Genomic DNA, 25,115 nt, shown 5'->3' on the forward strand with positions numbered 1-25,115 from the left:
TTGAATACTTGGTGGTATGTTGTAGAACCCTTGGGTAAGTTTTTATGGATTTGATTTATTGGCTGACCAAGTTGATTCATTATTTGTATATGATTTTTTGCTGCTGGGTGGCCATAATTTACAGTTCTGGACCTAGTTAACTCTGTGGGTGCCTAGAGTTTTCTGTATGAACATCTCTGACTATTGTTTAAAGAAATAAATGAAGTGGACTTGCTTGAATGAACAATTTACTCATGAGGAGCAAAATGTGGTCAGGCACGCAGGTCATAGAAAATAGCTTTCAATAAGTCTTTGTAAGTCACCATGCTATCATATATTCTCTTAATGTACATACAACAATCCATACGTGTTACAGGCAACTGAAGATCATCTGTGAACCACTGATCACAATCTTTTTCCCTCATCAGTATTCAGTATTATTCCTGTATTCTCTACTTGCACAGCCCTGATAAATTTGCTGGTAGGCACAGAGCAGAACAAAATCCTGAAAAGCATGAAAAGTCAAAAAGTGCCTTGGCATCATTGCTGTATAAATTAAACATGATACTTACTTCCATCTTTTCAAAATTGGACTTAAAGCTTTGGCAGTTAGCAAAGCAATTATTTTCCCATGATATGCAGTATCTACCAGAATAGCGTAATACAACTGTTTGGTATATCTTGTTTACTAGGAAGAAAGGACTTCTCTTTGTGTTCAGTATGGTAACAGCTCTTCTGGAGGTTTGAGATTAAATGTTACCCTACCTGTCACCTTTTCAAACCATTATATCATTTGCTACTATAAAGTCCAGCTGGTATATTCTGGGGCAGGGGCACAAATATGAGAAGAAGAGCCAAAGACTCAAATTAAAATGCCTTGATTAACTGTTAAGTTTCCACAGACTATGAATAGTTCTAATTTGCATGATTTCAGATACTGCCCCCAAAGGTGATTTGGCTCTTTACTGCTCTAAATACTGGACATGAACTACAGTACCAGATTACTGGATACGAATTTAGTAAGACAAAGAAATGTAGCAGTGATTATTTATGTGTTCCTACAAAAGTTCCCATGCATGTATTTCATTGTGTACTTTGTTGGTTAAAGCCATTGGTCCATAGCCCATAGGTATTTCTGGCTTTTCCTGTTGAGAGAAAATGTGGCAAACATTACACATATAGAACGCAAATGTGTCATAGCTACAGATTTCACTTGCAATGTCTTGTTAATAAATAGAAGGGCTTGATCAATCTTACTGAGATGCTGGCTACCTAATTGTTAAAATTTAATGGAAAACTTGGGTAGTGACCCAACAGCGGAAGTACGCTTTCTTCTAGCCATCTGTGAATGCTCTGGTTACGGACATATGTAATTCCACATGCACTTGTGGTACATTTTATTGTAACTGTGTAATTTATCACAATTTACTGTGGCATAGCCATCATTGTAGCTAAAGTTCTAAACCCTTCTTCTGTTTTAAGGAAAACCAACAAACAAACAAAAAAGATCAACAAAGGAAAACCCTTAGGAAAAATAAGCCAAATACATTCAGAATACGATCTTGGAAGCACAGCTTACTTCAGTAGGCATGTCATGTCTTTGGAAGTCTGCCTCAACGTCCATGAGGGAATGTTTCCTCTGCCTGTCCTTCCTTATGTAAATCTCAAATAACTTGGAAGAAAAGCAGCTTTCAATGATTTTTTAGTTATTCGAATGTTTCTGCTTTAATGCTGCTCTCCATCTATGCTTTGAAAAGAGTCTTGTGGTGATTCCTAGAAGAAATTCCTAGGGTAGTTCTTGCTGGAGGTTGCAATTTAGGCAAAATATACAGTTGTGTCATATTGTAGTGAGTTTGAATGGGATTTTCTTAAGTGCCAAAATCATAGAGGAGCACAAGTGCTACTGAATGTTAGTAGGACTTAAGCTCTTAAGACATGTATGAAAATCACTGCTTTCAGTTTGCATGGGTTTGAAATCATCAGCTGAGTTGGTAAATTCTTGTGATATGTAAATACATTTCTTTGTTAAATCCAGTGCATTCAATATTGATATACATGAAAAGTATGTATTTCTGCACATCTGCGTATACAAATACCCCAAAATATATGTGGAAATCTTTCTAAAATTGTTTTTGAAAATCCTTTGCATAGATTAGTTGGAAATAAATAGCTTTCTGTGATTTAGGGAGATGTAAAAACGTACAAATATAGATAGACTTTTAGTTATATGTTACTTTCTCTTCCCATGCTTACCATTTCAGGCGGTCAGCCATGTAAAAATGCACACAGATCTTGAAAAATGTGTATTTGCAGGTCACCTTTATTTTTTCATTCTTCGTGCCTCAAATTCCCATTGAAATTTCAGCATTACTAGATTTCTGGATGATGAAGGACATATCTTCTCTGTTCTCAAACGAGTGCCAAAGGCAAGAGAATAAAATTTGTATGCAACACCATCTACGTTAGATGTGCATGTTCATTTATCTCAATAACTGACTGTCATCTTTGTGTGCGTACATCTTACAATGATAATAAGAGCCCAACACTGCTCAAGATGTCAAATTTTCAGGGATAGATTTCTAGCTGCAGGCAACTTGAACAAAATACCTCATATTGAGAACACTCTCCTCCTTGTCACTGACCACATTAGACCCTTCCATGTAGCTTCATATGTGGCTTTTATTTATCGTTTACTTCCACCCATACCTTGAACTGCAGTGGTTTTCATATGTGATTGGACTTATAAGCATATGTTCACTTAAAAATGTAATGAATGTAATTAAGTAACATTTTTGTATATTAAAGTAAACATGGTACATATTCAGTTGCCTACACAAATTTTGCTGTGTTTTGGTGAACTTTGAAATTTGTTCAACCATATTGTCAGTCAAATGGGAGAATAAATACTTTTAAAGGAAGATCAGATATTTTCATATGCATTTAATTTATAATTTTAAATAAAATAATAAGATTTGGAATCACAAAGGGGAAGTATGTTTTCTAATTTTGGGGTTACTGGAATTCCATTATCTTCCAAAAACTGAATTCAGAATTAAGAGCAGAATGTTATTAATTTCCCAGTGAGGATTTAATTGCTTCTGCCCAGCTGCTTATCAGCCTTTAAAATTACTTATTTAAAGGTGAAGAACTAAAGAATAAAAAATTTCCTTTGCTTCCTTTAGAAATGAAAACCAAAACAAACACAAAATTCATGAATAATAACTAGCATGATCAACGGTAGGATAACATACCCATATTTCTTGTCAAAAAAAAGTAATTGCAGCACTTGATGTGAAAATGGGATTTATGTCTAGTGCTAATTTTTCCTCTCCACCTGATTATATCAAACTGCAGTAGTACATAGGAAGGAATTGTAGTCCTTCTGGCCAACAAGCATTAAACAGGCTGCTGAAAGAGTAATAGGGGTCCAAATCTGAGAGATTTTAAAATATTGATGTAAAACTAAGAGGCAAGCTTTTTGTATAAGAGAAGGAAACTAGGTTAATAGTTAGTTTTAATTTTTTCCACTTTTTTGTATGATCTGGAAAATCACTGATAGCTTGTTTTTTTCATTATCTGTAACAAAACCTTTTTCAAGTTAATAAATATTATTAAATCATTAGTTCATATTAAAGTATTTTTTATTATCCTTGATTTGTCCTAGATCAGAGGAGGAAAGCTTATGATCACATACACAAGAAAGAATGATGCTGGCAAATACGTTTGTGTTGGAACAAATATGGTTGGAGAACGTGAAAGTGAAGTTGCGGAGCTCACTGTTTTAGGTAAGAACTCCTCCTTTAAGACTGCGTTAATGAAAATGCCCAACTTTTGTTTTTCCTAGTAAGCCTTTTATTAAGGATCATTCTCATCTATTTCCTTGTCAGTGTGTATGTTGAAAATGTTTTTGTCATGGTTGTGTTCTAGCAAATGGGTGGCAGTTGATAGCTTTGCAATCCGCCTTGGACTGTTTTTGCTATCGGAAGACACTTTCTTACTTAGTTCTCGAACTGAAAACAATTCCAGCATCCACTGACTAGATCAGTATTGTAAAATAATAGCAAAACAAAAATTAACATCACTAAGAAGCAGAGGCCTGATTTTTCCCTCTCGTTGAAGAAAATCAGAATTATTCTAAATTTCTATTCTAAACAATTATCCTTTCATTTATAGTTGTGTGTACTGAGTGTTGTAAAGATACAACCAGTCTACTTGTTCAAGTGATCCTAATGGTAGTTCCTCTGAGCATCAAAAAATACGTTTTCATTTAAGATAACTGAGCTTAGCTGAAAATTGCGGGGTTTGTTGCTATGGCAGAAGAGAAGCTGTAACTCCAAGTGCAATCTCAGAATACCTTCAGCATGGGAGAATTGCCTCATGATCACTGTAGATGCAGCTTTGGTAGTTTTCATTCAAAATGTGTCCTTTGTTACTTTAAAGTAGGGGAGGCTTGAGATAGCTTAATTGTTTCTGCAGAAGGAATACATATTTTATCATCACAGGATGAGAATATCCAAGCCATGGTTCATGACACACTGATTTCCATCACAGTGCTGCTGCAGTAGTCCTGGCTCTTGCCTTTTTTTTTTTTTTTTTTTTTTTTTTAATTCAGGTTTAAGATCTGTCTTGTCAGTCTTTGGCACTTTTATCTGTCTTCACTACTTTTTAGAGTTAGGACTCAGGCAACTTGAAGTCCTGTTCAGACTTGAAGCAGGGTTTTCCATAATAAAATGAGATTGTATGCCATCTTAAAGTTGTTAAAACTGAATATCCAGCAAGATAGTGTGTAACTTTTTAGAAGCTAAGGAAGACTTCCTATGATCCACTATACTGTTTGTTTTGGGTTTTTTTTTTTAATTTATAGACACCTTTGAAGCACTTTGAGAGGAAGTTTATTGTCAAATAGACTTTTAGAACTTCCAAGCAAAACCTAGAATTGAAAGAAAGTCATAGTTACATGAGTAAAGTCCTGACACTGCGCTCCTAGTTAACTGTACCAGTTAATTGCTCATCACTAGTCTACTACTAACCAGGGAATCACGGTGTGGACTGTTACATAATCCAGGCGGGAAAATATTACTCTTGCTGAACACCTGTAAGAGGGTTGCATTGCAGAGAGAGTTCTGTCTTTGCCTTTTTCTTCATCTCATTTTCCCTTCAAACATATTTCTGATTTTCAGCCTGGGAAAACTAGTGACGGTTTCTTTTCAAACAGGACAGTAACGCTATGAATGTCTTATCAGTCTGTGTCTAGAAATCTTTAATACACCTTATTCTTTCAACTCAGGCCTTAGATATGCATGAAAAAGTATGGGAAACATGCTGACTTCATATATTAAAATCTTTCAACATAAATCTTCTGTTTATGGGTTTTGGTTATTTAGATGTTGAACTTTTGCTTTTAGGTCTCTGCTTTAGATCAGAGGGAGGATTGCATGCCAAAAACTGTAATATTAGAAAGTTTCAAAGTGCTAAGCTTTCCGTGTATTTACCACATGACATAGATAGATACTTAATAGTGCTGATTTCCCTTATCCGTTTATGCATTTGAATAAGAGTGTTACGAATGGGCAGACAAAAGCCCTCGAACTGTTACTCTTCCTTCAGGAAACTGATCTAGAGAGCAATGTGCCTCTTGTGGGTTTTGCTGTTGTGCAGCAGTCCTGGCCTTACCAGATCAGTCCTTTTTCTCTTGCATAATTAAATTGAATATTCTTCCCAAAACTGTTCTTACTCTGAAGTTTAATCTGGAATGTTCTTTTCTCACATTCAGATTGCATTTTTACTGCACCTACAAGAAAGAGGCTTGGGGGGGGGGGGGGGGGAATGTCTATATTTGTAATTTTTTAATTCACAGCTAGATTCATGTCTGTAGGTCTCTGGTTTATTTCTCACTTCTTGTATATGAACCCAGGCTAGAACTGACAGCTTAAAGATCAACTTACTATTTCATCTAACATTATTTGCCTAGCATTGCAAGCAAAGGTAAGTTTTCTACAACACAGGTTGGTCTGGACATCCTCGAGAATAAAGGAAGCACTTCTAAGGGTTTTGTTCAGTTCACGTTTCCACTTCAGTCATTTTTGAACCATTAAGTTTTTATAATACTGAATCTCTATATCTTTATCTGCAAAGTCAAAGTATTATTCGGAACCACCTTTTTCAAACACAAAAGTGAGATGCTAAGAATATGGGATTGTCTCTTTATCCTTCTCCCTGGTGCTTTTGTAATCTTATGAGAAATTTGTGGCGTATTTTTGGGTATTCACACTTCCTGATTGTGCCAATGGCTTCAGACTCTTCCAGTTCCAGGGAGATGATATTTATATCTTTAATACATACAAGTCAAAACATGCAACTGCCTTCTCAACTCCCTCAGAGCTTTCACAGGTTTATAGGCAAAAAGGTCATCTGCCTTAGGCAAAGGAACCTGCCAAGCACTCTCCTCTTAAACCTTCCATGTTCTTTTATGGGCATCCTGTTGTCATCTGGTGCTGCCTTTCTAGATGGGAAATCCTTCCTGGAGTATCCCAGAAATTGTTAAAAACACTTTTCCTCCTCGTGCATGTGCAAACCTTGCTGCACTCTAGCCTGGTGTGGAACTACAAAACTGTGAATAGCCCAGCACCATAAAGCTTTGAACCCTGTTACAGGTCGAAAAGTGTGTCTATCCCTTTCCTGAAATTTCCAGGTAGTAGCTGGGTTGCCAGAATACCACAGCCTGTACTGAGATTCCATCTTGTTTCAGAAAGCTTGAGAAAAAGTATGCAGCAATTAATCTGATTCTGGTCAGACAGGACTTGGGTCATCCATGTCCTACAATGTAAGTCAGGGATAACAGCAATTTTTGTGAGCAAAAATTGTAGAGGTGACATTGTGGGGTTTTTTGGGCTTGTTTTATTTTATGCGTGCTAGTGAAAGAAAATGTTGTCTTTCTAATGTGGCATTGGAAATGATGGCATTGAACACTAGCTGCTGCTGACACCTGTAAGCAACCTCATAGAGATACTGTGCTGGACCTTACTTAGCCTTCGAATTTAGAGACACCATTGAGTCAAAACCTCCAGTGAGACAATGTTTGGTTTGTGTCTTCTGTCTTTTTGAAGCAGTGCAGCAGATGAGTGGTCACTTGTCTGGGTCCTTGCAGCAGGCCTGCTGCTGTCTGAGGATTGATGTGTATTTAGATTTTCTGTGTAGGTTGTGTTTTCCTTTAGATACATTAGCTGTGATGATGATACATAAGAAGTAAGGAAGTCTGTGCTTGGATCCTGAGCCACTGTTGAGAGTGTCTGCCTCCTGTGCTGAGGTTCACAGTGCTGGCCATCTGCAGGGCTACGGATCTTCTGCCTGGGTCTGGGAGCGAGAGGAGCGGCGGCAGAGGCACCTCCATCAGACTCGAAGGAAGCTTCCCTTGCTCTAACAGCCACAGCTCAGGGAAGATCGCAATTCGGGCACAGAACTGCTGGACTAATCCATTTTTTCCTTTCCTTTCCTTTTAGAGAGACCATCTTTTGTGAAGAGACCAAGTAATTTGGCTGTAACTGTGGATGACAGCGCGGAGTTTAAGTGTGAGGCAAGAGGTGACCCAGTCCCTACAGTAAGATGGAGGAAAGATGATGGGGAATTACCAAAAGCAAGGTGCAGTACATGGAGTTCCCTTTTTTATGACATCTAGCTTGGTATATGATGTAGCCATTCAACATTTGACAGCTAGCATTTCTTTTTCTTGAATGGAGAAGGCCTGGCTGATCTGATAAGACCTTTCTAATTACCATTGAGCTCCATTTGAAGTTATATATTATTGAATTTATAATTTATATTGAAACTTAAGAACAGCTTGTTCTCAGGCTTTTGTTGTGACAACACATGACAAATACAACAAAAAATAAGTTCAGTCAGTAATATCTGATACAGATTAATTCTTCACCTGAAGAGTCTTTTGTAATTACTAAAAGTTTTGGAGACTGTGTAACAACTAGTAAATTAGATTACAACATCAAGAAGTATATATTGGAATGGCAATTGATATAAAATGTAGTCTGGTAATGTAGAAAGCTACCTTGGTTATACATGTTTTTGTTACTAAGTTTACAATTAACTTTTTTTTTTCTGTCACTGCTCTAATTCAGGCCAAAAAATAAAACACCTTATTAAAAAGAAATACATTCTGTGATAGATTATTTATTTATTTATTTATTTACTTAGAATTCCCAATCATCAGTTAAAAACCTATTAGGGGAGGGGATTGAAAGAAGAAACCCTGTAACAGTTGGCTCCGGTCATCCAAATCCAGCTTCCTGTTAATCTAGTCTATAGCTTTAATCAAAACTATAGCATTTTTAAGAGAAAAATCTACTTCCCATAAAGAGAAACACATTGACTACATTATACAAAGAAGAGAAAAGAGGTGATGAAAGGAGAGGAAATGGTAAAAGGCCACATTGTTCTTTAAAAAAATTATTGAATGAATTGAATTAAATCTTGACTTTCAAGCAATTCTCATCTTCTTGAGAACAATATTTTCTTTTCAACCATATTAAAAAAAAAATCATTCAGATAGAAGAATTATAGGGAGAATAATAGCTATTATTACAGTTACTTGTTAAGTGTTCTAACAATTAAAACGTTCTGCGTCAGAGCTTTACGATTGTATTACACCAGTGAAATTCTACTGATGTCAGTAAAACTGACTCACATTGCAAATGAAATCAGAATAAGGTTTTCAAATATTTAGATATATTTTGCTTTTAAAACTTTATTTTTACATTATCGATTTATAAGGATTTATACATATTTTTTTTCTATGGGTAATGTAGGAATAAAAATATTTGAGAGCAAACCCACCATATTTTTACCCTTTACAGAAATTGTACAAAGTTCTATTATTCCTATTCATTGTTTATTACTATGTATATTTAAAGATATGAAATCCGTGATGATCATACCTTGAAAATCCGGAAAGTTATGGCAGGAGACATGGGCTCATATACTTGTGTTGCAGAAAATATGGTTGGAAAAGCTGAAGCATCAGCAACTCTTACAGTCCAAGGTAAGAATGTTTCTTTACGTAGTACTCTAACCTAGAATAAAGTTGATTTTTTTTCACAGGAACCTTATAGAGTTGCTATATGCAGAGTAGTTGGGTCTATACACAACTAGTAGATTTTCTACTTATGCAGGAACTCTGTGCTGTGTTGTTAAAAAAAAAAGCAAAAATATAAATTTGTTTTGAGTTGTATTCTTAAGAAATTGAAGCACTTCAGATGTCAGATTTTTTGTAAGCAGTCTTCACAGTACTGGGATGGGGAACTGAATATGTTTTGAACTTCAGTATGATCAGAATCATGTCACTTACAATCTTTGTATCTAAAACCCTAACAGAAAAAAGAAAACCGGTGTTACCAAACTGCAATGTTTTAACTTGAAAAGAGTTGTAAGTTCAAGTATCTGCCAATTTTTTTCAATTAAATACAGTAAAGAAGCAATGAATGATAAAACTGTTTGTGCATCTTTTAATACACTAACCCAGGCCACTGGAATTCTTGTTGCTTTTTCATTGTAAAAGCGTATCGTAGCACTACTGTTTCTTTCTAAGATAAAAATTTGGTGGAACTCAGTGAACTAATATATATAAAAATCCTTCATTGCCTTTATATACACAATCCAGATGTTCACTATTCAGATAATCCCTCTCTTCCTTTCCTGGCTAGCAGACAGGCAATGATGTCATCCTGATGCTTTTTTCTAAGCACTGATGGTCCTTCTGTCCTTTTCTCTGTTCAGTGGGAATTGGTCATTATGGAGTTCTGGGGAAGTATAGGCTTAAAAGTATTTTATTTGGTAACAGGCCTCTATTTTGACACATTTACTGTAACAGGAAAGGTCTTGTCCTTACCCTGCTCTCCTTTTTCCACCAGGAACATTTGGTGTCCCTAACATCTGTAGCTGTTAGGAAAATAGGAATTCTTTTGTTGAAGCTCTCATAAAACCAAGAATTTTGAGGTGTTCTGTTTTGTTAGGCACCATGATGCTTACACATCAAAACTGATACCTTATGTTTGCAAAATAACCAGCTCTTATGCTCAGTGTTTTAGAATAAAAGATTAATACCTGAGCAGTAAGCACAGTTTATTCAAAAGAAAAAGACTGAATTTTTTTTTAAATGGTAATTCGTTCTGAAGATCAATTCTTATATCAAGTGTTAATCTTCTAAAATGTTAGTATTAAGAAAATTGGCTTTATGACTGGTTGAGCAGTTACATTTCTGGAAATAAGCTATTGGTAGCCCTAATCCTTCGTAATGCTATTCAAAATAATAAGCGAACATGTTCTTGTAACCCATTTAGGTTAACAGTGCTTCTTAGATATAAAATGACACGTGTGTAGATGTCAGTGATCTAGAGTGAGATCTTTTGAATTTTGATAGTAAAATGGTACTTTTAAGGAATGTGATCATCACCTAAGTCTTGATTCAGCAAGATTCTTATTTAAGTAGTTGTATTACACAGTAGATATTTACACTGTAACAGCTTTGCTCTGCGGATATTGTTATGGGATAATTTGTTTCCCAGTGTGAATGGATTACCTCCTGAGCTGTTTGTCTGTACTAATGTCTTCGTAAAAGGGATTGATGTGAGAAACTGTAATGTGTAAGGCCAATTTGTAGTTGGTAATGTAGTAAATTATGATCAAAATCGATTTAGTAGAGTATCCAGGAGACCTAGTTTTATAGGAAGGGGGGGAAAAAAACCAGACTCCTCTAGAAAACATGCATTTTCCATTCATATTTTTTTCACATTTTTCCTTCTTTTTCCTGCTTCTCCTCTTCTTCCCTCCTCTCCCATCCTCTTCCCACTTGTTTAAAACACTTTTTTTTCCCTAAAGGGTCAACTTTTTGACTATGCTCCATCTAGAGAGGCAGATTTGATCTTCTTTTTTCAGCGCTAAGATGACATTGATCTGACTGTTCGTGGACACACAGGTCTTTGAGGAGAATTTTTTTTTTCACGAGTAGTATTTTTTCCGGGTAGTTTAAGGGATGGAAATGACAAGTCTTTTCTGCACTTTTGTTAATTGTCATGTGATGTGTTGACTGTAGGGATTAATAAATGTGTGTTCTGCTATGCCAAATAGAGTTATTTCTGTCACATCTTTGTAAACAGGGGGCTGTGTTATGAATCATGGTTTCAGAAGTTACACCTGCCACTGTGTAGACTTGTTATATTCAGCAAAGGACAAAGAGGGGATTTTGCTTGGTTTTGGGTTTCTCTGCGTTTTGGGTTTTCTTGTGGGGGGTTGTTTTGGGTTTTTTGCCCCTCAGTATCTCAGTGATAGGCTGTGGTGTTTTCATGCCAGACTATAGTCCAAGAAGGAATATGAGAGTTGTTAATGGTAACCCCAGAAGATGCGTGTCTGTGTTAGGAAAGGGGCAGTCATCGTCTGTGAATTGTCTGTACAGTGGAACTGCTGCACTGAAGAAACATGGCACACAGCAGAAAGGGCCGTAAGCACGGCTCATCGGGACACTGCTCGGGCCTTAGGGTTGGTAGCACTGCTAAGAAGAGGACTTATCCTCTTCTATACTCATCGTTTTTCAGGCCTCAAGCACTGTGGTTGACCTGTGTATGTTCTGCACTATATACAGGGTTATCTAGGGTATTAAAAGGTGGAGTGTGCAACACCAGGGCTAATTGAGATACCTAGGTGTCAGGGATGTGTTGATGAAACGCGGCGAATAGCTAACCTGGGGTCTCAGCAGAGAGCTGCCCTGGATCTGGCAGTATTATTACCTCCAGGTCAGCTCTGACCCTACTTGATCTAGCAGACCTTGGAGTGCATCATGCATGCCCTGCAGTGATCCCTGTCTCAGGAAAACGGCACAGCGCTGCCTCTGAGCTAGGCGAATTGGCCCAATCTGTGTCCGTAGACTAGGAACTGTCAACTCATATAGTTCAATTATATATAATAGGATGCTAACTGTAGAAAATACAAAAGAGGGGAGGGAGTATCAATTCAATTTTAATGTTCTTCCTGCTCATGGCACCGGCATCACAGAATCTGATTATTGGAATAGCTATTTTCCTTTATACAGACTCCTAACTTTGGGGATTATAAGTGTTTCCTACATGAAGTACAGATGCTGTATTTTTATTGCAATTTCAGTTATATTCTTAAACCAAATTTGGAGTTCTGTATTGACATAGAAGTTTGAACTCTTTACTTAGTCTTTTACTATTGCAGCTTAAAAGCTGCATCCTTGAAACTGTTTGTCAAGTTATCTTTTCTCCTTGGAAAATGAAACAGTTAAGAAAATGTAATCCTGCTGTCGTTAGCATTTTCCTAAAATTGGAGTGTCTCAGTCCACTGTGTTCATTTTGCAGCAATGTGTAGTGCATATGTAAGGCATCCAGAGACATTGCTAGATACATGTGGAAGCATTTCATTCAGGAGATGATTAATTATTAAATAAATACCTCAGTCAATACAAACTGCCAGGAAGCAGCCCAGAGTACAATACATTATATTTTACCAATACATTATATTTTACCAAGTAGCTGATGTGCTCCAGAAAAGGGAAACAATGGCCAAAAGTGCATCCCTGGAACCAGTGGATTTCTCTCTTGCTTTAGCACTAAGCAACTTGGATATATTTATTGCGTATGTATTTAATATATATGCAAGATGCTTTTCATGTTTCTGTGGAGATTTCTATTCTGTGATTTGCTTGGTTTTATGCCTTGAAGTAGGACTGTAGAAATTATAATATTATGTATTTCATTATTATATATGTAATTGAAGCCCATGTTCCTAAGACACACAAAATTGCCAACAATGTATGCCGCAGAACTTCAGTTCTAAAAGAGAATTATTTACCATTAATGCAAATAGAAGTTGGGCTTCTTCAAGAATTTGCAAATGTCACATTTAATCAATTTTAAGTAAATCTAACAACCAAAGGTTTTACGTATTTTCCCCTATGCTTCCATTTGCTTCACTCCCATTTGCAGTACTTAATTAGGCTTTTTAAACATCTTTTATAATAACTTTTTATTTATTTTATTTTTATTAATTATAAAAATTAACAAACTTTTATAAGTTTATAATTTATGCTGAAACGAGCTTTACTCTCTGATACAAGCAGAAATTATGGCTCCAGTGGAAGTCCTACTATGCAGCTGGCCAAGAACCATTATAGCAATGACAGCGTAGTTGCTACTCAGCAGGATTTAAAAGAGAAACAGGTCAAGTAGGTCAGTTGACTTGAGGACTTCACAAGAATAATACCAACACTGTGGCTGTTGCTGACTGTCGGTCACTCACCAGCAGATTGGTAGTGAACAACAATCCTCCAACTTTGAGTTCTTCTTAACTCGTCTTCCTCAAGCAGTGGCTCTGGAGGAGCTCGCAATACTTATACAGTGCCTTGCCTAATATGCACCTAAACATGCAGCAGCAGTGAATGAGCTGTAAAACGTAAATTTTGCCATTCAAAGGCACTAAACACATTCAGTGTTATCAGTTTGGCAGGAAAAAAGAAGAATTCCTATGGAAATTATGCTGGCCAATTCATATTTTACAGTGGTGATCTTTGATATCAAGGTTTTTTAGCTTATGATGTCATTAATTTTAGGGTTAACAGAGCTTGTCTGCAAGGTGGATAGAGAGCAGAACTTTTGATAAGTGACTTCTGGCTGTGATTTTGCTTTACTAGTCAACTGACAAGGAATTTTAATCTGAAAAGGTGGCACATGCTTCAGGTCTCAAATTTCCTCCTTCTTCCACCCCCTCTTTGTACAAAGTAGCTTCAAGGCATGATATAAAAGACATCTATTTGATAAGGCTTCTGGGTAGGGCTGAGAATACCACCCGGAATGAAAAGGAATAGGATTTACTCTTTCATCTGTCAGATACTGTATAAATGTTTCCACTGTGTCAGGCCGCTGGTACACATTATAAGTTGGCTGTAAATGTAATTGCTTTATAGGCATCTGAGCTACCTACATTAAAATCACAAGGACAAATTCAGATTTTTATGGGATTACAAAAATGCTATTGAGGTATATGGTGGTTATTGTGTGTTGCAGTGAACACCTCACAGTATCATGGGTGAATTTAAATACTTGAATTTTAAAACTAGGATTTGGATTTAAATCTGAACTTGTCTACATGGTCTCTCTTTAAGTCAGCGTTTCTCCTTTTGAAAGAACTAATTTTAGGCCATATTCTGTCTTCAGTCACCATGAAAGAGGAAGGAAGAATAGGGATTGTCCTATGAATTTCAGGATTTCTTTAATTAATAAACTTTTGGCAGGTTGATTGAAAGAAACCATCTCTTGTGATTTGTATAGCTTAAAGAGGCAGCTCTTTCCCCCTTAATGACTGCTGTAAACTATGACAGCACTTCAGATTTCTATCAAGGATCTGAGGAGTTTGACCGCCACCTATTTCTGGTGAAAGAATATAAATCTTAAAAGTTAATCAGAAGGAACTGAGGAAACTATCTGAAGATTAGATTAGTGCCCTGAAGGTGCTTGTTCTACTGATGCAAGTGATGAACACTAAGATTCCTGAAACATTTCTAAAATACAGGTAAAAGAAGGAATCAGTAAATATTTCAGCGAAATAAAAAAAAAAAAAGTTATTTATAGTTGCTTCAAATCCATGTAACATATTTTAATAAATAACTGCTTCTATGTTTTTTTAAGTTTTTAAATGGAGTTTTATTTTTTACATAGAGTCTCACAACAGTGACAGCAATTGCTTACAGGGAAATAACACTTTAAAACTTTTGAGATTCCTTCCTGCAATTTAGTACTTTGAAACAAGGACTTGAGACAGATGTTTCTGAGCAAATAGAACAAAAGGAGTCCACATAATTTGGAGAAACATTACTACAAAAATAAGTTGAAGCTAGAGGCTTTCTCCTGCCGAAAGGGTTTTATTTACTGTAAAGTTCTTAAAAATTCTACCTTTTAATCACTCGCTGCAGAGAATTGAAGAAAGTAGATTTGTGTAGCATATTTCAGCACTCAATTAAAAAGTACCAAAGAAAATCTGAAGACTGTTTTCTAGTGCCTGCAATTTCCTAAATCCCATGGCTGGGGAAAATCAATTGGTTTTGTATCAGGCTTCACTGTTGCAGACTTTTATTTTGTGACTGCTGTTCTAAAGATAACATTTCAATAATTCTATCTTCGGAATAGTCAAAATGGAATTTTACTACAAGTTGTTGAGTTTGCAGATTTTTGGTTTTATGTATAAAATTAAATAGAGTGCAAGGAATAATACTTTTCATTGGTTGTTCATTAAACAGTACTTCTGCTATATGTTCATTCTGAAATAAACTTAGGCTTTATTAAATTATGCTAGACATCCATAAAAAGGTAATACACACTTTATTTTTGCCTTGTTTATAGCCTGTAAGTAATTTTCATAAGGACTATACAGTGATTATAGTGCACTCTCTTATTTTTGTTAGTTTACATGCATCATTAAAATCAGTCATCTCTGAATTGGTTCTTGACAAAAAAAATGCTGACTTATAATAACAGTGCATTCAAACATTATTTTGATAAGCTGTTTTGAGAACCATTTGTTACTATGAATTATGTTTTGTTTGAACACTAAAATATTTTATTGTTAGGTGCTGAATAACACTCAAGAACTGGTAATAAAGTATCTTCCAGTCTTTATACACGAACTAGATCACCTAGTAGGCTCAGTATCAGAATCTCCAGTGCAAGAAAAAAACAGCTTCTTCAGGTTAAACTGCTAAATAACAAGAATGCTCACATTATTTTCTGCAGGAAGTATCTGCATGCCCCACTTGCCCCTATGACCACACATTAATTCCTGAAGTTTGGGGTGAATTTTTTTTCCATTTTAGTATGGAATAGGATGAGAGGATTGAGAAATAAAAACCCCATAGCTGTCTGGATGGACATCAGGTTGCTTGTCTTGTTCTCCTAAATGTCCTATGCTCTCTAAACACAACATTGAAGGGGATTCTCTTCTCTTTGCATCTTTCAGTGGCGTAATGAGAGCCCACTTAGGACTTGCATCTCCTCAAAGTAAACAGCCGTGCTCTCTTTTGACACAATTAAGGTAGCACATTGATACTTGGGTCTCAGTACAGAGGAAGAAGTCACCTGAGAGTTCTGTTGTGGTCTAGTCTTCCACCAGCAAGGTCTGATGGCCTTTTCTGTACCTCTTCCTTCAGAGTTCTTGGGTGCTCAGATCTTGTCAGATTTTTTTCTTTGAAGAGTGTAACTAACATAACTAAAGACTAAACCTCAAAACATGTTTGCTAATATCCCTAGACCATCACAGCTGCAGCAACACTTTTGTTTCAGACTACTAGCAATTTTTTATAGCGTTATCGACTTTTGGCAGAGGTGAACCACTGCTTCACTGCATGAAAATCAGGCTGAGTGTTCCTGAATTTTTAATTTTATTTTATTTTTGCACATTGTGTTTATTTCCTTAAGCAACTTGTTCCCTTTTCTACCTCCATCACGGTAAAAATTCCCAGTTTAAATCCCTCTTGTATAGAATTCTTATATATTGTATTTTTGTTACCTATAATTAAAATTTGTTAATATGTCACAGTTACCTTCCCGTTAACATTATTAAAAAGTAAGTTCAGGTATCAGTGTCCCATACATAGACTTGGGTTGTCTTTATGTGGGGGGTGTGGTGTCCCCATAAAAAGAAATCCAGATTTCTTTTGAAATAGTATCTGTTTCAGTTGACAGTATTCCTTACTGAGTATTGCATGCCCAAAATAACATTTTTTAAATGATCAAAAGTTACTGCACTGTAGAGATTTATCGTCCTTCCATTTTTAGTGTGTGTTTGGTATCCATTGATCATGGGGCTTTGGCCACTTTTCACAAATAGCTTTAACTTATTATAAGAAGGTTGCTATGGATTTCAAGTACTTCTTTCCAAGACGAAAACTGTGCTATCATAAACAGCTGGGAAAAAAATCCCACTCTATTTCCTTTTCAGCTCTACTATCTTTTACTGTAAGTCAAAAAATGCAGTAGGAAGCTCCTAAGAATTCTTCAAATAGTATTCAGCTATCATAATCTTTTTGTACTTCTGCATAGCTTATTTAAAATACATCTATCTTTTTTCACTCTTTTAAAAGGCTTTAGTATAAATATTTGTAGCCACGACTACTTAGATTGCAGCAGTGCCCAAAATTACCTCAGTTCTTTTTAAACACAGGGGAAGACAACTCTTCTCTGCAAAGAGAAGCCTGAGAAACAGGACTCCACAGTTTACTGCATTACTGTAGTTTTTAAATAGATGGAATTAGACTTGTCCTAAGTGTGCTCTCTAAATTGTATTTGGTTTATAGGATGGTTTAGGAGGACCCAGAGCAAGGAAGGGGGAGGGGAGACCAGGAGAGGAACTTCTGGAAGACCTTAAATCCCTCTCTCCCTCTCTCTGTATTCTAACCCCTATATTTCAGATTTCTCTTGTCACCTCAAGGCAATTGCTACAGGATTTATAAACGTTTTAAACTGCGTACTACATGTATTAACCTGAGAAGTGCTGCCTTTTAAAACCACACTGCGAAGTCTATTTCCACATTTTTTTATTTTTATCGTAGAAATCTTCATTGACTCCCCTAGAAGGAGAGATTATGAACTTTCTTATTCTGTAGCTAGTATCAGCAAAATCAGTTGCAAATAAAAAAATCACATATGAGTACATTTTACACACTGTTCCTACAACTTTTTGCAGTAGGTTCCTCCTCCACATGCGTATACAAACACACGCACACACACGTGTAGCCCTTTTCATCTTGACTTTTTAAATGTTTTAAGGGGAAGATTCATTAGCCTGCTGTGAAGCAGACATTAAGATAATATAGTTCCACAACTGAGGTGCAGCTGAGAGAGAGGCAGATTTTACTGCCCGGCCCCATCAATTAGAGTTGAGGAGAGAAACACTTCTCAGCCTAAATTAAATCTCAGAATGGCCAGAAATCCATAAGGAGTCAATGCCATTTGATAGCTCTTGAAAACAGAAATGCACCCAAGCAGGAGGTTTGGTTAATGCACAGATCTTGTGCTGTTTATCAGCAGAGGGTGGAGTTTAAGCCACCAAAGAGAGCAGAGAAGCTTAGTGACATTTTAATGCCGATAATTAAACCATCAAACTGTTGAAATGAATTGCTTGTTGCTCCTGCCGCAGAGCTGAGAACAGATACCTCCCTGCTTGCTGCAGGAGGGAGAATCATTGATTTTGAATCCATGGCACTTTTAAGTTGATCTTTAAAATTGGTTCTGGAGTCGATGATGTTGAACTGCCACTCTGTGTGTGCTGTGACGTCCGTGTTCCAAAGCCATATCCTCGCCTGTGTCTCTCCCTGGTATGTGTACCCGCTCTAAATGCACTTGCATTTTCAAGGCTTTATTTGTACTGTCAGCACCAAGGAGCGATACTTGCCTTTTTTCATCGTCAGACCACTTTCTCCTAGAGCACGTTAGCTCTCCTGAGTACACATGAGCACCTGCCCTTTTTCTCTGGCTACCAAGTCAAGAGGCGTAAGCTAAATCCAGCCTGCTAGGCATGTGCCCTGTGCTGAAAGTGAGAGAATATATTCTGCCCTGCATGGTCAGAGCGAGTGTCACGGTGACGTGGCTGCCAGGTTTCCAGACGGCAGCTGTCTTGTGGCTGCCGGCTGGGAGTGCAGCGGGTAAGTGCACAGTGAACCGCGCAGCTGGCAGCCCACCAGCACCCCCAGAGCAGCACTCGGGTGTAGGGCACAGACTCTAGCCAGCCTGTTTCTGAGTTACTGCCCGGCGTGTGACAAGTCTTCACTATTCAGACAGAAGAGGGAATGTGGGTCATTGTCAACAAAAAATAAATAAATACAAATAAAAAATAAAAACTTGTTGGGAGGTATGTTAAGGAACACAGCAGCTAATTGATCCTGAGATTTTCCCTTTATTAACTTTTCTGTGCATGAACCTGAAATGTGTTACGGGTTTCTAGGTTTCCACTACTTCTGAAGGTGATCTTACTATCAGAACTATTTTTCCTAATACTCCATCAGCTGCTTTCTTTCTTAATTTCATTCTCATACTTACAGTACCATTACAGAAAACAATTCATCTGTTTCTTTTCCAATCAGTTAGATTTCTCTCTTCTTGCCTGTAGTAACTTTGAAGTTTCCATAGTCACTTGTTCCTTTAAACTTAAGAAGTGCTTATCTGACACATCAGCAGCAATCCAAACCAGAATTTTTCCAGTCATCATGAATGTAATAAACCACAATCACTCCCTTGCTGGGGGTTTGGAATTACAAGTCATCACTTTTGATTTGAAACATCAAAAATCTCATGTAAACATTTTGCCTCAACTATATGGCTGTGGCATGCTTGGCGCCAGACTGTTAGACCTTTCCTCAGAAGTTTGTACTGCAGTGTATCACACTTCATGCTCTGGGACTATGTACTGTGAAAGCATTCATGGTGAGTAAGGGTGTCCCAATCTGGTCTTACATGAATGTGAATTTTAGCAGAAAATCTGGGAAAATATGAATTATTTGTATATGTATCTAGACCTCAAGAAGTGACAGCTGAAAACAGAGAGACCAATAAGGATGAAAAGCGATATACCCCAGTTCTTTTATAATGCACCTGGTGTTATTTTCCCATATTTTTCACAGGTTGAAGCCAGGAGACAGCTGAATGGCAGCATTTATATTTTTTCAGAACAAGAGATTTTGGCCTTTGTTTATTTCTCTGTAGAAAGTGATAATTTCTACAAATTACTGTAGAGAGATGTGCATATCAAGGATATTGGGTGTTTCAGATTGCTTTGATAAGAACAAATAGCCTACAAATCACTAGATAGGAAATTAAACATGGCACATTGTCTTAAACTATCTCCCTTAATAATAGTTTTTGCAAAATACCAACGTCAATATCTGGTAGTCATGTTGCAGAACGGCATTCAATGGTCCTTGTTCAGGTACTTCAAGGTAAAAAGTAGCTAATTAGATTTTAGAATTTAGCAGGCTTAGCAATGAAACATATTTATGAACAGAAGAGGTTGGCAGCTTTTTAGCTGAGTTTTTGTTTGGAATTAGGGAAGGAATTGGAAAATAAAATTGTTCAGAATGTCTTTATTTTTTTTAAGGAGTGAGCAGTCAGAGTTTGACCAGTTTGCTAAACATACTCAGACTCTCACATTTGCTCTGCATGTAACTCTAGCACCCAAATTTTCTGTACCCACTCATTTCAGACAGAGGTTATAAACAGTGGGTTTCTCACCCACTCACTTCATACCGAGATTATAAACAGCTGAGTTTCAGCCATTCTGTAGAACTGCAATGCTCCATGACAGATAATGTAGCTATCTCTATACTATCTCTGTTGCTAGCTCTGGAGTTTCTCCTCTCACACTGTCTAGTCTCTACCTGGCCAACCGTGTCAGAAAAGCCTGCTGCCAAGCTCCGCTGTCTCTTCCAGCACATAGGCTCATACTTACATCCCATCTCCTACCAGTTTGTTTCTACAGGCACATTCAACCTCTGATATTTTTCACTTGAACTGAGATTAATGTATCACAAGATTAATTGAAAGCAATCTAAATTTCATTGGGACTGCCATTTCCTAGATTAGTTATATGGCCAAGGATTTATACAGAAGCTAAAGATTGTATATGAGCTTGATTGTTGTATGTAATTACTGGTCTGAAGGTTGGGATTGTTTCATTTCTCTGGTGTAGAATTATACTTTCTTACTTCCTTTATAATAGCCTCTATGGGTGTCAAGCAGTCCTTGAAGATGTGTAGATTTTTATTTAAATAATCAAACATGAAACAGGGTGAGCTTAAATCAAAAGTATTCAGCTTGTGTCAGCTGAATAACAAGATACCTTCTGAGCACTTGGAAGATATTCATAAACAGTAATAGTCAGAACAATAATTGATGAGTATTTAATATGCAGAACAAAATACTGTTTAGTAATTAAGTACCACCTTGAATCTCAGGATCTCAAAAGCACCTTATTAGTATAAATGAATGAAAATTTCTATAATTTTAGTCTTTTTGAGATAGACAATTACTCCCACAGCTTTCAAGAATGGGGTACTTGAAGTTTATAGCTTGTCCAATATCAGGCTAAGAAACAGACAAAACCCTGTAATATTTAATTCTAAATATGAGGAAACCAATCAGTTACAGAGAAACACTAGATGAACATTTGTATTCACCTTTGTGAGAAGAATTACAAAATGTGTTATTTAGAAATGTAGGCATTACACACAGCATGTTGAGGTCTCATGTATCTGTGAGGAAGGGCTGAGAGAACGGTGCTTGCACAGCTTAGAGGAGAGGTGGCTTCTGGGGGAACATAACAGCAGCCCCCAATACCTACAGGGAGGTTGTCGGTGAGATGGAGCCAGGCTCGTCACAGTGGTGCATGGTGGGAGGACAAGAGACAATGGATTTAAGTTGAAACAAGGGAGATCGAGGCTGGAGATGAGGAGAAATTTCTTCACTGGGTAGACAGTGAAGCAGTGGAGCAGGTTGCCCAGAGAGGCTGTGCATTCTCAGTCCTTGGAAGTTTTCAAGACCCAACTGGATCAAGCCCTGTGCAACCCGGTCTGACCCCCTAGCTGACCCTGCTTGAGCGGGAGGTTGGACTGGAGACCTCCAAGGTTGCTTCCAACCTGATTATCCTATGACCCTACAATACTACATCTGTCAAATACAACAGTTGCTCCGTTAACATCTGGCAACTATACTAGTCTGTAGTTTAAGTCCTAAAACTGCAAATTCCTGCTCCTGTGAGTGGATTTAATGATACCAATAGTCCCAGTGAGGTTGACGGGATTGCTGGAGAGAGTAAGGCATTAAAAGATCACGTCACTAGTCTGGAAACCACTTTTCTTTTGTTTTTTGTTCAGTGACTGGACACGTCTTCCCTGAAAAACCTCACATGTCAAGGAAATTATTTGAAAGGCAAAAATATTATTCCTCTGGTATTTGTGGTTTTACATGCTAACTTCCTGTCTTTACAAACAGGTTATTCCCCCTAATTGCCATGTGAAAAGCCATGATTAGCACAGGGAAAATTAATTTACTTTATAATTGAAAGTGCTGTCAAATAAAAGGTAACATAATAGAGGAAAAACTATTTACTTCTCAGTTTTAGTAACCTTAGATATCAATAGGATGTAAATCAAACTAAGAAAGTGGTCTTTGTTGTAGTTGTTGGTGTTATTGTTGTTCCTTTAAACCACATGATGTCCCTCTGACAGAACTGTTTAAATTTTTCTATTAAATTTTACCCTTTGCCCTTGCCACAGATTTGCAACCAATGTGATGCCCTGTTTCTACAGGGATTTATTTTCATGTATCAGTATCCCCTCTGTTTTTACAGGTGGGCATTTTCTTGACAGAGTTATTTTTGACCTACAATAACAAAACCATCTGGTAAAAAGAAAAGTGGAAATTCAGCACTTACAAGTTAATTTAATTTGTAGAAATGTAATTGAGCAATCAAGACAGATTTCTATCTGTTAGAAATTTGCAAGTGAGCTTTCAGTAGAGGGCTTAGGCAGCTTTGCATTGCTACCAAGGCGGCTGAACTTTTCTCTTTTTGGCATTACTCGAGTAATGGAGAATCGGTAATTTAGAATTACTTCCTCTGTGCAAGAATTGCATCCCATTAAGTCTCTTATCAGGCTATTTCACGTAGAATATGAGTTGTGTTTTATGGAGAAGCATTTCTAATTCCAGAGCAGGTCAGACTGTAATTGCAAGTTTAGTAGAGAGCTTTTCAGTTAAAAAGGAATGGTTACTGGGTAATATACTTACACACAATCAAGAGTAGCTAGGAGCTGAGTCTTGGGGACGAGCATATTTCTCTCAGGAATTCTTGTGTATCATTTCTTGGCCACTCCTCTTACAAATCATAGATTTGCAGATAACATGAGCAGAATAATGCATGCTGATTTTCTCTTTGAGAAATACTGAATCCACACACTTAAAGCAGGCTAATGTACATCCAGAATACTTCCTTAAAATTGAAACACAAATATTTGAAAAATGGTAATTTCAACTTCCTCTGTTTGGAATTATTTCCTAAAAAAATGTCTCTAATAACATAAAACCCAAATTCTCTATATGATGTGGTTTTGGCGCATTCAGTTGCAGCTTCTTGGCTTCAACATGATCCAAATTCCAATATTATATCTGATTCTCTTTCTGCTTCATTTTCATAATACACCTGGAGTCCTCTGTGTTTGTTTGAACAGTAAGACAGTATTCCTCATGCCTAATGAATGTTGGCAGACTGGATATTATTAGTTTCCTCCATGTGTTTTATCAGAGGATGGTGTATTGCAGGTGCTTACCTCCTTGATATGAAAGTATACCCTGCTGAACAATAGCCGTTTTACTCTCAACATAAAGCGATAAGACCAAAGTGTTGAAGGGCTTGGTATTTGTAACATGCATTAAAAAAATTATGGTTTTGGACTTTAACTATAATTATACCAACTACCCTTTTTTGATTGACTTTTTTGTCAGTATCTGTGTATATTTTCAAAATGCGTGATTTTTACGTTTTTAGTTTCAATCTGTTCTTTCAAATAGTGATATGTGGTTGGAATGCTTGCTAACATGCCTTTCTTTTATAAGCAAAGTTAGCCTGCCAGGATCTGTCCCATTTCAAAGTTTATGAAAATTTTCAACTATGGTTGAAAGATAATTTAATATTAGATAATTTACCACTGACAATTTCTGTTGAAAAATCTAATATTTTTCAATAAATCTCTGGTTTTGAATATTTTAGTGAAATCGAGGTTGGGGGGGAGAAGAAGGTTAAGAATCTTTTCAAATTAATTTTAATCATGACTTAATTTGCATTTGCAGTTTAATAGTGAGCATTGTGACCTTGATATAGCTATCTTATACTAAAGAGACTGGTGTGTGGGCTAAATGCCTCAGCATATTATTAATTTTTTAATAAACTTCCTTTGTAATAGCTATCAGCCTCAGAAAAGTATTTTCCATTTGTAGATGTTTGGATGCTTTAGAAAGGGTGTAAATGTCACTGTTCCATTTCAGCAATGTTGCAGATTGATATTTACTGGAGATAACTTGATGCAGAGAAATAATGATAATATGAAAAAAAATTTTACTCAAGGTTACACAACAGTTTATTGGAAAGACTTGGAGTAGAACCCAGGTTGCCTGACTATTATTTCAGTCTGTTACCCATTTTCCTCTACAGCCTGCTTTCAGCATTTGATAGAGACTTCTACCTAAAAATCAAATAAAATGTGGTTCAACATTTTAAACCTATTCTTCATATATCAGAATATATGTGTGCTTTCTAAGGTCCTTACCAAGGGTCCTTTTTATTTATTTTTTTTAATTTTGCTTTATTCTTTGCTTTGTTTCATGTCTATTCAATTTTATTTATTCCATGTTTTCTTTTTGTTTTGTTTTTGTTTTTAGTTGTGTCTGGTAAGTTGAAATTTTATTGGCCATCTTCTAGTCATCGTATCACTGTGACGGGAACTTCTCCTCCCCTTCCCATCCATCCCCTTCCATGTCCTTCAACCAGTCAGCTCCCATCTTTTACTTGTTATTGACAAGACACATCGCACAGAATAAATTCTGCATGAAGTATGGGTAACTTAATGGCAAAGAGAAAGGTAATGGGTTGCTAACTTTCTGTCTGTTTTTACATGATGTAACAAGTCAAATCCTAATGTCTTCTTTCTTCAGTGACTGCATTAGTTGAACTTCAAAGTGTTCTATAAAAGATATTTTTTGTTTTAAAGGTCTGAAGGATAGAAGTTGTTCTTTCCTTAAGTCGATTATTATTTCTGCATTTTTTACAGTATATTCATCACATACCACACGTATGTGATCCAAGGTATGAAAGAAAACTGAAGTTAAAAAAAAGATAGTGAAAATGCTTCCAGTACACTGAACATTGAATGGAATTTAATACAAAGTTTCACTTAACCCTGTTTTAATTCTTCTGACATTGAAGCTAATAGGATTTTTATTATTTACCTTAATGGCAATAGATTTAGAATAATACACATATGCATAATACGCATATATATTTAGAATAAGATACATACAAAA

General features: G+C 36.6%; 1 protein-coding gene across 1 annotated transcript in view; it reads left to right on the forward strand.

The window, feature by feature from the left end:
• The window catches only part of ROBO1 (roundabout guidance receptor 1), a 743,951-nt gene that overhangs the window by 652,085 nt on the left and 66,751 nt on the right, over positions 1-25,115 (forward strand). The window contains exons 6-9 of the mRNA XM_072886039.1: positions 3,644-3,764; positions 7,479-7,617; positions 8,901-9,028; positions 24,474-24,482. Of these exons, the coding sequence (XP_072742140.1) occupies positions 3,644-3,764; positions 7,479-7,617; positions 8,901-9,028; positions 24,474-24,482 (397 nt within the window). The remainder of the gene's footprint in view (positions 1-3,643; positions 3,765-7,478; positions 7,618-8,900; positions 9,029-24,473; positions 24,483-25,115) is intronic.

The sequence above is a fragment of the Ciconia boyciana genome, chromosome 1 (assembly GCF_034638445.1).
Source record: "Ciconia boyciana chromosome 1, ASM3463844v1, whole genome shotgun sequence".
In the NCBI taxonomy this organism is placed as follows: Eukaryota; Metazoa; Chordata; class Aves; order Ciconiiformes; family Ciconiidae; genus Ciconia; species Ciconia boyciana.